Here is a 14,629-nt window from a genome sequence, read left to right on the forward strand (position 1 = left end):
CCTATACATTCTTCTCTCTCGTTCTTCATAACAAATTCAATTTAAGAGTACTACTCCTCTGCAAGTAAATTTATTACTTCATACTTAATATTTTATTATTATTATACTTCTTTTTAAATTTATAATTCTGTTCTAAATCCAAAAAAAATTCATAATATCTTTTTAATATTATCTGATTGATTGATTATTTGTTAGTTACATTTTTCTCATTTTTAATATTTTCACGTTTTGAAGTACAGAAATAAAAGAATATGCGAGTGATTTAATCACTTAGTCGTCTAAATATTTAGTTTGCGAATTTGGTTATGAATGATTCACAATAAAAAAATTAATGACTATGCAAAAGAAAAAATTGTTGCGGAAATAAAAATTAATTTTTTTAATATCTTATTCGATAAAAACTCATCTAATATTTTTTATTTTTTATTATTAGTTAGATTTTTTCATTACTTATATATTTGAACATTAACGTTTTTAAAATTATTAAAATTTATGTTCAAGTGATTTATTTTGTTTATTATTTTATTATAAAATAGTTATTCTAATTAAATTACAATTGAATTGATTAAACTAATAAACTAATAATTAAAAATCGGTCTGAGAACTAAGAAGACAAGAGACAGCGTATAAGCTTGCAAACTGCAATGCGTTTTCTCCGTGCGTTAAGTCGCTGGTTTTCGGAACCCCTGAAAACTGAAATTTAATTTCTAATTTCCCTTTCCCTTTCTAGTCACTGTTGACAAAGCAAGAAGATAAACATCGTCTTCTCTCTTTCAATTCCTTCCTTTTTAACCTCAATTCTCATAATTCTCCCTTCTTCTACTCAATTAGGGTTTCCATTTTTTCCACACTCTTCTTATTTTTACCCTCTCACTTCTTTTTAATCCCATTTCGTATATCCTTTTTCTCTGCCGCTTTGCAGCAATGGCCCAATCATGTATGTGATTCTCACTTTTCTTCACCTTCTGCAACTATTGCTTAAAATTTCCATCCTTTTTAGAGGGGGAAAAAGCTTTTTTTTTTGGATTTTTTTAGAGGGATGGGGGGCTGTTTGAGATAATGACTGAATTGTTGGTGGTTTAATTGGGTTTTAGATATGAATTGTATATGATATGATATATTATTGGTTCTTCTTCTATTTGGGAAATAAATTACACTGCTTGTCCATATTATTAGAATTGGAATTTGAGTGTGTGTTAATAATTCCTTTTTCATTTTCTTGTGTGTGTAGGTAGGATGGCCTTAAATTGCTAGTACCCTGTATCAATTTTCAGCTGCATTATGCATTTCAGGTGACTTTTTTGAATTGCATTGAGTTTGATGATGATATCAACAACTGCTTCCTCAATTAAGCTGGTTGAAGAAGCTTGTGTTGTGCTTCCTCCATTGGCTATGGAGTTGTAGCTTTTGGAGGATTTTGATTTGGGGCTGGTGGCATAAAGAGTGTGACAGTTTTATTTGGGTAGAGGGGTTAAATGTTGCACATGGCTCCAAATCTGAAGCTTAGGTTATGCGTTACCTTGTTGTTTTTAGTCTTAAGCGTTCTTCTGTTTGTCATTTCAAACGCCGAATCTGAAGGAGTTTCACAAATAGTTAGATCTGCCCCGGATAAGGATGTAGGAGCCAATGTATTTGATGGAACTGGTGAGGGTTCCTTTAAGTTTGAGGATGGTAATACTATGAAGACTAATAGGAAGGGTGGAAACAATAGAGTTTCTATTTCTACAGTCGCATTATTTACATTGGCAATGGCAGCTGCCACTGGTTTAGGTGCTGTGCCCTTCTTCTTTGTGGAGCTTGATCCGCAGTGGGCTGGATTGTGCAATGGAATGGCTGCAGGTGTCATGTTAGCTGCAAGCTTTGACCTCGTACAGGAAGGGCAGGAATTTGGCGCGGGAAATTGGGTTGTCACTGGGATTCTATCTGGAGGAATCTTTATTTGGCTATGCAAGAAGGTGATAATCAATTTTTGTGTTAATCATTTCATATTATATCAGGGGAGCAGATCCTCACAGTAATAACTTTACCATGTCAAATGTGAGATTTCAACATTGATGACAAGGTCAGCCCTTGTACGATTAATGGAGGAAATCTACACTTGACATATACCAATTGAGAGGATCCATTCGGATTGTTATCACTATCTTTCTACTTTTAGCATAAAAGAAATTATATGCCCGGTGTAACTGTGTGCCTCTGTTTACTGATACCTATCTTGATACTCAATGTTGAATCGCTGAGGCTGTAGTGATAGATTGATAAATTGATCATTAGTAAAAGGTATCATGGGCAGCTTCTTTTGTTTTCCAGTTTCTTCTCAAATGCTCTTTTTTTTATACTTGCAGTTTTCTTGAATTTACCTTAGCGGTCTGTCTTGGTTTTATAATGATCTCATTTGTATCTTGTATAATCTCTCGGGTTTCAGTTTCTTGAGCAATATGGGGATGTAAGCATGCTGGATTTAAAAGGTGCAGATGCAGCTAAAGTTGTTCTTGTGATTGGAATAATGACTCTCCATTCTTTTGGGGAGGGATCTGGGGTTGGCGTCTCTTTTGCTGGCTCAAAGGGTTTTTCTCAAGGCCTGTTGGTAACTTTGGCTATTGCTGTACACAACATACCAGAGGGATTAGCGGTGAGCATGGTGCTGGCATCAAGGGGTGTCTCTCCACAAAATGCTATGTTGTGGAGTGTAATTACTTCTTTACCTCAGGTGCATCTTTAAAATCACTTTTGAATTATATAATATAACTTTGCTTGTAAATTTTGGTCTTTGATACGCACTCTTTCTTGAAGTCACAAAAGAGTAGGCATATAACTCTATAGTCTACTGCAAATGTTTAACCTTGTCTTTGACTTTAGTTGCTTAACTTCTTATTCAAATGTTGATGCAGCCAATTGTAGCTGTTCCTTCATTTATTTGTGCTGATGCATTCAGCAAGTTCCTTCCTTTTTGTACTGGATTTGCTGCTGGATGCATGATTTGGATGGTTGTTGCAGAAGTTCTTCCTGATGCATTCAAGGTTATTAGCAATTTATTATTTTACACAATAGATATTTTCATCTGCATTGTCCTCTTTTTTGGGATGCGGATGTCATGAACGAAGTCTCCTAAAACCTCAGCAATCAGGTGAAGGCTCGACTGGCTCATGAGATTTTTAGTAAGCTTGCAGTGACTAGAAATTTATGGGGGAAAGAAGAAAAAGGGACAAGAGAAGACTTGAATTATTGATGTGAGATGATTTGTTACATAATATAATTCTTTTCTTTATACTAATAAATAATTTAGGTCTACTTCAACTCAGCCTACTAGCATAACATCTCTATACAAATGAGGGATCCAAATAACTTCACTAGGAAGCATAAAATGTGCTGGGTGGGGATGCAAATGGAATCTGTCCGTCAAGTCCTACATGCTTTATAGATATGCAATATTAATTTCTCTTCCCTTTTCAATTTCAGGAAGCCTCAGCTTCACAGGTTGCATCAGCAGCAACCCTTTCTGTAGCATTCATGGAAGCTCTAAGCACCTTATTTCAGAATTTCACCCATGACTACAAGTGAGTTTGCTGAATTTTTTTATTTTGTTGAGGACAGGTTCCTATTGGGGTATCAACTGTATTATTTTGTTTGGATTCTGGCTTGGACAATTAGTATTGATCATCCATCCTTTGCTAAAATTTGAAAACAAATACTGCAAAATAATGGAATTTCTTTCGTATTCTGTCTGCTATCTTTTTCGTTTTCCTTCCCTGAATTTTGATTTCTTTTTTTACAGCTCTGAGGATGCTTCTGGTTTCTTTGTCTCACTACTTTTTGGCCTGGGGCCATTACTTGGTGGAGTTATCCTGGTTGCATTTGCTCTTGCGTTTCATCTCCAGCATGCTCTCCTTATGGGCACGGGTTGTGGCATTGCCTTTGTTCTTGGAGCCTGGCGACCAGTGCAGCTTATTTTGTCTTCAAAATTAGGACTTATTCCCATTATGTTGCTCCTTGCAATGGGGGCTGCATTGGTCCATTTTACGTCCTCAAGTGTATTGAAGATGGCATCCAAAAAAGCCTCGGGTGGTGACTTGCCTACACTTACAGGCTTCCCACTTAGTGTTCACACCCTTCAGTCATTCATATCATGCGGTGCAGTCGCTTTTCACGCTTTGGCAGAAGGACTAGCATTGGGAGTGGCTGCACCAAAAGCATATGGACTTGGCCGTCACATGGTCCTTCCGGTCTCCCTACATGGGCTCCCCCGAGGCGCAGCCGTGGCTAGCTGCATCTTCGGTGCCACAGATAGCTGGCATGGTTCCCTTGCCTCCGCCGCCATAATTGGATTTATGGGTCCAATATCAGCAATAGGGGCTATCCTCACCGGTATTGACTATAGTGGCCTTGATCATATAATGGTTCTTGCTTGTGGTGGATTGATCCCGAGCTTTGGAACTGTAGTTAAGAGAGCCCTTAGTTTGGATAAGAGGAAGAGCACATGTGGCCTCATTCTTGGTATGGGGTTTGCTACCTTGTGTCTAACTTTCACTAGGTTGGTTTGCTTGCATACACTGTACTGCAATTCTGCACCTGAAGCTGTAAGATAAGAACACAACTATGCTTCATTTCGTGCAAGATTGATTTCTAATGTTCCTGCAACTGCAATATGCATTTCTTTAGTTCAATGTCTGAAGACATAGCTTCACAAATTTGGAGAGATTGTCAATGAAGGATGTGGAAAGAGAGAGGTCAAAGATGAAATCAGATTTACAATTGAGCCAAGTTTTCATTTAGAACATGTCCCTTATGTAGAGTTTTTACTTGTATATATAGTTTTACCAAAGGTGGAAATGGTAATTTTTTCTTCTTTTTAATCCTCTCTCAATAGGTGTTGTGACATATAGATCTGATATTTCATGGTGCTGATGGCCCATTCGCTAATACTATAGCATCTTGTGACTTTTGATATATCATGATATATGAATTCTCGTGTTTCCTTGACCATGTTTAAGAAGATCTATGTAGTAGTTTGTTACTGTGTTAACAATACATAAAACAAATTAATAAATTGTATACCAACCAAATGTCTGACTTCACTTAGCAAGATAAGGTTTTGTTCTGGTAGTATACCAACCAAATAAGGTGTTATATATGCACAATTATTTCCGCTAGTACCTATGTGAAAGTGCACTTGGTGAAATTGCTGCTGCAAAATTGGAGTTTTCTTTTTCAATTTGTTCTGAAGTTAATACTTAATACTCCCACCATATTAATGAGAGTAGATTTTTGTGTTGGTTGACTTGATAAGATGATGTTACAGAATGGGTGTTTTAAAAGACTAATTAAGTTATAGGTAGGTAGATGTCACTTTAAGTCAAAAAAATACATCCAAAGTTGACTGCAAGGGAACAATGTTAATTGAATGAGCTAAAAAACAAAAATGTAACCTGCACACCAAAATGCCACAAAATTTGGATCACACATTATCAATATCTCAAATCTACCCTTTTTCATTTACTCACTTATTTTGGTGCTACCTCAAAAGTTTTCTCAAAGTTATGACATTCGGATGATAGTAACAATAATAAGAAAAGAAGAAAATGAAAAGGACCTACAGAAAACTCAGAAGAAAAGCCTCTCCCAACAACCCTTCACAAAAGGTTTAAAAAAGATAGATAAACTACTTGGAAAACAAGCAACAACATGAGAGTGATTTTCAGAATCACTTTGATGATGCTGATTGGTTACTGCTCTGAAATTCCTCTTCCCTTTCCACCAACTTCTCCTTCTCAGAAGCAAATCCAATCTCCACAGTAGTTTGTTCCTTTTGGTGTTTACCACCACCAACACTTTGTGCTCCTGTTAACCTTGCCAACACCACAAAGGACATTGTTGACCATCCTCAGAACTAACACCCATACAATGTTTGGTACCTAAAGTTGCTGCTGAATCCCATGTGAGCTGCCCAAGTTAGAGCATTCAACATTGTAGGTGGAGGCTTATTTGGGGTCCATCTTCTTCCTCATCGCAATCAACCCATTTGAGAGAGTAGTTCCAGCTAGTCCAGCTGCGAATCCGATGGAGGCAAAGATGGTTCCTTTGTATCACCAAGGTTCCAAGCCATGTGACTCTTGGGGCAAGACGCGAAAATTGACCGTAATTGTGATGAGGAAGTTGACATGGTTGGTGCCAATAGGTACATGAGTGTGAAATTGAGGATTGAACCAACAAGGATTGAGAAAACAAAGTCAAGCTCATTCAACCCGAAAATTCGGCCTCGAAGCCATGTCACCAAGAACACAAGCACTAACACCAATCAACTCCTCCATCAGAACCTTGAATGGAAATTGGGGATCAGCAGCTACCCTTGATCTCCATCCATTAAGCAAAAGACCAAGAGGCCCAAAAGATGATGAATCACTATGATCCCCTTAATGACCCCAACTTCTACCATCACCGCCACCGCTGCCGCCACCACTTCCACCATGTCCAATCCCATTTCCCCCATCACCTCCAGCAGAGGAAAGTTTCAACCTTGGTGGTACTAGTTTGATGGGATACAAAGATTGATTCTGAGGCTGAGATGATGGTGATCATGAATTGATGATGATGTTAGGAAAACAGAAGGTATGATAGACCGTTGTTAAGAGATGGTATGGTCTCTTTATTTGGACAAACGGTGAGCTAGAAGGCATGGTTAGGAAAATTGAATATGAAAATAATGTTCACTACGGGAGCATCAATTTAGTTTGTAGGATTAACATCAAGAAAATATGTTGGAGAAAGTTCGAAGAAACATGAGATGAGGTGGAAAAAAAAACAGAATTGAATGAAGCTTAGACCAGCTTACACACATTTTATTATCACAATTTTTTTCAATCTTTTTCAAAAAATTTTCTTAAATTTCTCCAACTAATATTTTGCTGATATTTTGATTGTAAATTTTAATAATATTATTGTAAAAAAATTAATTTAATAGTTATATTAATTTATTTTTATTTTAATTAGTTATGTTAGGATTATAATAAAAATCAAAGTAAAAAAGAAGAATACTTTAGTTCTTATATAAAGTTTAGGATGCAAAAACTAATATAAAATTACGTTTTATAATAAATAGACCATAAATAAAATCCGGGATAGGTTTCCCACTGAAACTGCTCTTAGGTGATGAGGCAGGGAAATACACCGAAAAAGTGATCAGGATCAGTGTCAATAGACACGAGTCACATACATACATACATACATACATAAAATACCACGTCACCACAATCCCCCATGGCTCCATCCAATCAAGAATCACACTGAGATTTAATTTTGAAAACCCAACAGATCACAGTTAATCTATCCAAAAAGAAGTCACCAAAAAAAAATCCATCCAAAAAGAGAATTTGTAAGTCCCATTTAAACGCACTTGGTAATTGTTTGTAACATAAAATAAAGAAACCATATACAACATTATGGGCGTGCCAAAAAGCATTTAACGAAGCAAAAGCTACGATGGAAGCTAGTTATTCTAATTCTACTTATAGTGGAAGAACTGAGCCAACTAAATTACTAAGCCATGTGCAACAGTTGTAACAGGAAGTAATAGTACAGGGGAATAAATATACTACTGAATAATTAGTAGCAAGTTAACATTAATCTCTACATTCGGAAATCCAAGACAGTAACTATATTGTTTGAAAAGCAAGCAGCAACTTTATCCCCGTCCTTGTTCCAACTAATTTCAAAGATCCCACCATTGCCAGCATATGTTTTCACAATTTTTCCCTCCTTGACCGACCATATATGCATGCATTTATCCATCGATCCACTAGCAAGATACTCACCATTTGGGCTGAATGCAATCGAATATACAGGATCCCTGAGAGTTTGTAACAGAAAGGAACAAATCAAAATGATGGGATAACATAACATCGATTAATTCTAAAAATTCTAAGTTTGCACTAATCCCGCATTTCCATTAACCAGGAATGCTTATAAACCATCCTCAGTTTTTAGTCATTTCATGTTAATAAGGTTTTAACATTTGTTCCTCGTCATATATCAGCATATGTAACTAATGTATGTATTAATTTCCACACCTGTGACCATTTAGGCTGTACAGTACTTTCCCTAGTTCCACATCCCAGAGCTTTACCGTAGAGTCGAAAGAGGCACTGCTTAAAACAATATCCAATTAGAGGCGGAACACCGAAAAATAAATAAATAAATAAATAACTCAGAATGTCTCCACGTTAATTATAATAAACAGTAGGAAGCATTTTTACCTTGCTAGTATTAATTGTTGATTGGGACTGCTAGAGCCAGAGCCTGCAGGGCTCCACCGGATTGTATATATCTCCTGAAGTAACATTGCTTTGTTAGGGCATAGATTCAAGGGGATAAATGGAAAGTGTACACATGGTCACATATTGCCATACCTTGACGTGTTCCTTCAAATCATGTATAAGCTTGTCCTGTTTCAGACTCCATATCTGGATCATAGTTTCATGAATAGACAAATGGATACTCATAAATACTAGGAAGCACAATGATAGTCAGGTTTACACTTAAAAGGGAAAATGCCCATCTATGGTTTTCATCTTAAACAAATAATCATAGTCCCTTAACTTTTTTAATAAATCTATAAAAAAGGCAATATATCTAAACAGAACTCTCTTCTAATTAACTACCCCACTGCCCTTCACTGGACAGTCTATTTTTTATGAATACAAAAGTACGCCAAACCAGTAATTTCCCATTGATTACTTTTGCAGTGTGATCGTCAGAGCAGGACGCCAGCAAAGTACCCGATGGATCCCATTTAATGGCATTAACTTCACCCTGAAACAACAGCATTTCAAACATTAGAGCAAGACTAAAGCAGTCACTGAATTCTCCAACATAACATTCTGCTTTTTTGATGGAAAGTTTCTATGTCAACCAACTGATTGAGCTGGAAGTGATACCTGATGCCCTGCAAAAGTTTTGATTGGTCTATTCTCTCCAACTTTGCATACATATATCATATTATCAGTGGAGCATGTTGCAAATGAAACACTGTTCCGCCAATCAACGTCAAGAGTGGGGGCTGAAAATTTGCAGAAGATTATGATTATAAAGAAAGCCATAAAAAAAATTATTCACGCATAAAAAGGCTAGCTTACCTGAGTGAAATTCAAATTGTTGTTTCCATTCCCCAGTCTTTATGTCCCATACAATAGCAGTTTTATCTACACTTCCACTAAGAAGATAATCCCCCTTCTTGTTCCACTTCAGGGAAAATATTGGACCTTTATGCTTGTTTAGCGTACTCTTCAACTCTCCTAAAGAATCTCAGATGCATGACTTCAATTGACATCATAGAATACAACTTCCATACTCACTAGTTGATGCATATAGATCATGACAAGAAACACATTTATAAAATAAAACAACAAAAGGCTCACCATCTTTAGTCCATATTCTTGCTTGCCCATCATAGGAACCAGTTGCCAATAATGTACCATCTGCCTGCATAACAAAAATCATGATGGAATATATTAGCTGGATTATAAGATGGATATACCAGTAAAGGAAGACAATGATCAGGCTTTCAGCCAAATGGTGTGGTACATGTCCCACTAGAGACACAGAGTTAACTCTATGAAGAAGCATGGCAAGAAGGCTACCACATTAATCCCCAAGACTCACATTCCAGTCAAGTGTTGTCACATCCTTGCTTTTTTCATTGGTTCTTCCTTTAAAATGCCTCAGCACCACAACATTTACTGGTTCATCATGCATGCAAGAGTTACAAGGTCCATCAGGTATTTTCCAAATTCGAGCCGTTGAATCACCAGATCTGCAATATTTTTTTTCCAAAAACTATTAGTTCAATCTCCAAACTTGAAATTGGTCAAGAGGGAGAAAGGGAAGCAAGGGGATAAAAATCAACATTGTTTGCCACGTGCTCACCCTGCATAAGTAGCACCAGAAACTGTGCCAATCACCATACAAAATTATGGATAATTTTAATACCGAACACTTTCATTGCACTACTAATTTATGAGAAATCACCTTGCATTGTACACATAAGCCAAGTTCAGTTGGTTGTTCTATGTCCTCTAACCATATCAACATGAAGAAAAAGAATATTATCTTGATTCAAAAGAGCATGCCTAAAGGGAGTGGGAGTAGACAATGACAAGAGTGTGTTTTCCTTATAAACTCATTATACTCACCCGGATGCGAGAAGAGAACCAGATGGATTCCATGCACAAGCAAAAACCTGTTAGGAATGAAATAGCTAATCAGTAAGTCCTCACATAACGTGAAATTACATAAGATCAATTAATGATGAGAAGAGAAAACAGATGAATCCAAACCTCCGATGTATGGCCTTCCAAAATTTTCACATCAGAAGATGGAATTTCATTATGCAGTGAAATGGAACTTTGGGAGATCTCCATGGGCTCAGGCCCTGCATGAAAGAAATACATTCACCCTTATCTGAGATGCTATCAATAATGACTGCTAGATTTTCAACTGCTAGATCTCCATAAGGCATTTGTATTTTACCTCCGCGTGCTTTACTTTCTAGATTTTCAACTGTAGTCTTATCTTCATGATTCTCAGCATGGTTCTGATCTTGGTGTTGTAGTTCTTTTTGTTCACACTTTTCTTGTTCTCTTTCCTTATCTAGCTTCATTTTCTCCAAACCTTGTTCATTTTCCCTTTCTTTCTTCTCTTTTTCCAATTCTTGAACGTGCTCCCGAGCATTGTCCTGAATTAAGTCATTCGTTATTTTGTTTGATTCATGCTTATTTTGACGTTGGTTTTCCTTTTTGGCCTTTACTATACTGTGCAGTTCATATGGGTCCTTTGTGATAAGATCAAGAGGCTGGATGAATGAAAAATCCTCATCCATGTCTGCATCGCTCTGGATACCTAACACAAACACCAATCAGCTTAAGGTCCTTAAGTATACATTATACACAACTTAATATGATCAATATCAACACGAGATAACATGAAACCCAATATCACAAAATAAAATTCTTACACCACTCAAGTTTGCTTCCAGCTCAAGATATTGAATTCCCTTCTGTATGAACGTAACAAGAGCACCAGGAGGGACCATGTTTACATCAATTATTGTTTTATCGATTCCTGCTTCATACCCAAATGCAAATGCTGAATGGGTAAAACCTGAAACAAGACAGTAATCAGAATACATGGAAGGAAACATGTAATTTGCAAAATAGTTAAGTTATTAATTACACATAACTTTAGTGGTGCCCACTCTTCGATTTTTTTATTTTTTATTTTTTCAAATAACACAAACGAGCAATGATTATATACAACTTTTTCCATTTCCTAGCAAAAAAAAAAAAAAAAAAAAGGTGATAAATCCTCTTAATGGTGCAGTTAAACTTCTAACTTTAATTTTTTACCTAGCTCAAAACTTCGCTTACATTGGTATGAATTCCAATTCACACAATATTCAAGGATAAACCAATACAAGTAACTGATATTTTGAATTCAGATGATATTTAAGTACAGAGGATTTAGCATTTCTAAAAACAAACCGAGGATAATAAATTGGCATTTACGATAATAATTTCCCTTCCAAAATCGCGGTTTTGGGATGATAATACGTACTAAGACATATACATGCTTGCGAAATTAACAATACTTTTTTTATTTATTTTTCTGTAAAGAGTGATAAAAAGACAAACTAGGAAAGAAAAACCATGTGTAAGAGTTCCTAACACAACACAAAAATCATTATGTAAAAATTTGGGAGGAGTAAAATTTAAAAATAAAAAGGAAGTTGATTAAGAGAAAGAATAACCTGATTCGTGAAGATAACGGAAGACTAAGTAGTTCAACTCAGAGGAAGAGATTGAGATCATAGTGGTGGATCAGTGTATATTTGTTGAGGTTAAATCTTCACTCTCTTCCAATGAACACTGAACACAAAAATTGTACTTAGGCTCAGAAGAGAGAGAGAGAGAGAGAGAGGTAGCGAGGTGGTGGGTTGGGGATCGATTGTGATTGGGATTGTAATCGGGTCGGGACCCGATATCTGAATAGCAAGTCCGATTAGGAATCCTTACCCGAGTCAACAACACTTTGGCCCATATGTAATAAGGGTTGGGTTGGGCTGAATAGCAATGGATTTGTCTTTTTAGCCTTTTTCAGTTTTTGGAGAACAATTGATTATTAATTCCATTACACTTACACCAAATAAAAAGTGGAGTAAAAGAAAAGAAAATGCAAAAATGTAGATGGTGGCACCACCACCGTAGATCTTACTTACAAGGTAATCTGTCACCGTTCAGTGGTCAATTCATTACCTCACAATACACCTTCCCCTCTCTAGATTCAAACGGTTCTCTCATTTAAATCAAAATTAATACCGTGATTATTTGAGTTTGTATATTACTATCAGGTCAAAATATAGATATTTAATTGCGTATTATTTAGAGTAATTGGATGTCTGAACAGTGTATTTAATTTTTTATTCTGAGTAGCCAGTAAAAACAAAATGTTAATTGAATAAAAAAGTGTGATATGTACTAGTGAACCATCCTTATCCTTGCTTACCTCAAAAAGCTACTAAGGGAGTGTAAAAGGAAACACTTCTTTAATTCGAAATCACAAATCTCCCAAAAACGAAAATTATACAACAACAAAAATGACCGACCCGGAAATCGCACCCGCAACCCCATCGGAGCCGCAGCAAACCTCCCATGACCAACACTCCAACTCCGCCGCCAAGCTTGGCCCCGGCGGCATCTCCTTCAGCATATGGCCACCCACACAGCGCACCCGTGACGCCGTCGTTAACCGCCTAATCGAAACCCTATCCACTCCTTCCGTGCTCTCCAAGCGCTACGGCACCATGACCCCCGATGAGGCCTCCGCCGCAGCACGCCAGATCGAGGACGAGGCCTTCGCCGCCGCCGGTGGCTCCGCGGCCTCCGACGACGATGGAATCGAGATCCTTCAGGTGTACTCCAAGGAGATCAGCAAGCGGATGCTCGACACCGTGAAGGCCAGAGCTAACACCGGTGCCGTCGCCGTCGATAACGGTGGAGCTCAGGCCCCTGCCTCCGACGTTACCCCTCCACCAGCCGCTGAGAGTGCACCAGCTGAGTCTGAAACCTAATCCTTTTGAGGATTATAATATGTTAGGGTTCCTTTGTCGAAGCATTATTATTGCTATATAAAATATTTTAATATTTTCTATTATGATCTATCTGTAGAACTATGTTTACTTTTTGTGCCACCAATCTCTATTATAAATTTTCACTTAGAACATCTCCGGTCCTTTTTGTTGCGTCACTTGTGTACAATATGAGATCCTCCTTAATTTCGTTTTATCATTTCCCTATATGTGTGTTGGCACCCTGTTTTCTTCTTTGCATTTGGTGTTTTTTTTATGCCACATGTTAATACTCTCGTTCATTTTTTAATTCCTTGAGCTTCTTCATCATTTTTATGATTAGAATCTGTCTTATTATTCCTGCTTTGGTTTAAAGTTTTACATATTCACATGACAAAGGGGTTTTGTTTCTATAATTCAGAGTTGCTACTTTAGGCATTTTGGTGAATTTTAGCGATCTTGAATGCATGCTCATGCTTAGTATATTTTGGTTTCAGCAGCTTAAATATTTTATATGATTTTAATTATTGAGTGCTTGGAGCATTCTCTTGTTGGCCTATTATGGTTTCATGGATTTTGAATGGTCAGAGTGATTTGCAGGGACATTATGCTAATTTTGTGTTTTGATTACACTTTACATTTCAATTATCAGAGTGATCTTGAAAGGGTAGAATGAATTATGAATTAACTTAGTATACAATCTTGATTCTTCGTCTCGTATATGTCATTTTGTGGTGCGTGCCATTTAAGTGCGTCATATTCCTTATTTGCTGTTCCTTTTATTAAAACATTTTGGAAACTGATCCAGCTTGGTTAGCTCAGGTGGTTTGACATTTGTTTCTTGTAAGGATTGGAGAATGAATCTTGTGAATAGGAGGCAAAAGAAACTGGAAGAGCTTTACCCTATACTGAACTGATCCAGCTTAAGCTTGATCAGCTGAAGTTCAATGGGTTTCAGATATTGATGGTTTAAAATAATAGAGAGGAATGTTATATCTGAATCTGATAAACTTAGAGCAGTTTGCTATTCCTTGCTTGGTTTGTAGAGTCTGTGCAGCGCCCTTGATTATGTCGGTATAAAACATGATTGGGGGCAATTGAGTTTTGGGATTCTTGGGAATTAAAATTCAAGAGACTCTAGGCTCAGCATTTGGGGTATCTAAGGTTCAATTGTCTTTTCCCTCTTGTATACTTTCTCCTCAGAATAATTGTTTCTTTTATCTTTTAGGTTTATTGAAAAATTATTGTATTTGTATATTAATTTTTCAATGAATCTAAAAAGTAAAAGAGATTTGAGAAGGAATGAGTATTATCTTTAACTCAGATGTATAGGATTTGAAAGGAGCTATGTTCTGGGTTTAGTTAATGGGAAGGGTTGGTTTGTCATGGTGTTTTATACCTTGAATTTTGTGGGGTGCTCCTTATGAAATTGAGGTGCTAGGATGGCCACCACATCCAAAGTTATTGGCAAGGAAAAACAGTGATCTGGCCATGTATTTTGGTGCAGCCCTGTTT

General features: G+C 36.9%; 2 protein-coding genes and 2 pseudogenes across 3 annotated transcripts; 2 read left to right on the forward strand and 2 right to left on the reverse strand.

Moving 5' to 3' along the window:
* Positions 610-4,991, forward strand: LOC107606385 (putative zinc transporter At3g08650). Of its 2 annotated transcripts, none has more exons than XM_016308451.2 (6): positions 610-937; positions 1,232-1,955; positions 2,426-2,710; positions 2,892-3,020; positions 3,460-3,557; positions 3,776-4,991. In XM_016308451.2, exons 2-6 carry the CDS (start codon positions 1,476-1,478, stop codon positions 4,584-4,586), a joined length of 1,803 nt encoding a protein of 600 aa, XP_016163937.1. In that variant the 5' UTR covers positions 610-937; positions 1,232-1,475; the 3' UTR covers positions 4,587-4,991. The 2 variants fall into 2 exon arrangements, with proteins under 2 accessions (XP_016163937.1, XP_016163938.1); XM_016308452.2 differs by having other exon boundaries at positions 1,293-1,955.
* On the reverse strand, positions 4,847-6,572 carry LOC107607966 (annotated as a pseudogene).
* On the reverse strand, positions 7,565-11,996 carry LOC107606386 (annotated as a pseudogene).
* On the forward strand, positions 12,547-13,344 carry LOC107606387 (MFP1 attachment factor 1). The gene has a single exon (XM_016308455.2). The coding sequence runs from the start codon at positions 12,644-12,646 to the stop codon at positions 13,115-13,117; it is 474 nt and encodes a 157-aa protein (XP_016163941.1). The 5' UTR covers positions 12,547-12,643; the 3' UTR covers positions 13,118-13,344.

Source organism: Arachis ipaensis, chromosome B07, assembly GCF_000816755.2.
Source record: "Arachis ipaensis cultivar K30076 chromosome B07, Araip1.1, whole genome shotgun sequence".
Taxonomy (NCBI): Eukaryota; Viridiplantae; Streptophyta; class Magnoliopsida; order Fabales; family Fabaceae; genus Arachis; species Arachis ipaensis.

Bases quoted from the DNA above. Each gene is read 5' to 3' on its own strand.
- LOC107606385 (XM_016308451.2), top strand. From the start codon at position 1,476: ATGTTGCACATGGCTCCAAATCTGAAGCTTAGGTTATGCGTTACCTTG. The intron at 3,021-3,459 runs GTTATTAGCAAT...TTTCAATTTCAG, and splicing joins TTCTTCCTGATGCATTCAAG to GAAGCCTCAGCTTCACAGGT. The intron at 3,558-3,775 runs GTGAGTTTGCTG...CTTTTTTTACAG, and splicing joins AATTTCACCCATGACTACAA to CTCTGAGGATGCTTCTGGTT.
- LOC107606387 (XM_016308455.2), top strand. From the start codon at position 12,644: ATGACCGACCCGGAAATCGCACCCGCAACCCCATCGGAGCCGCAGCAA.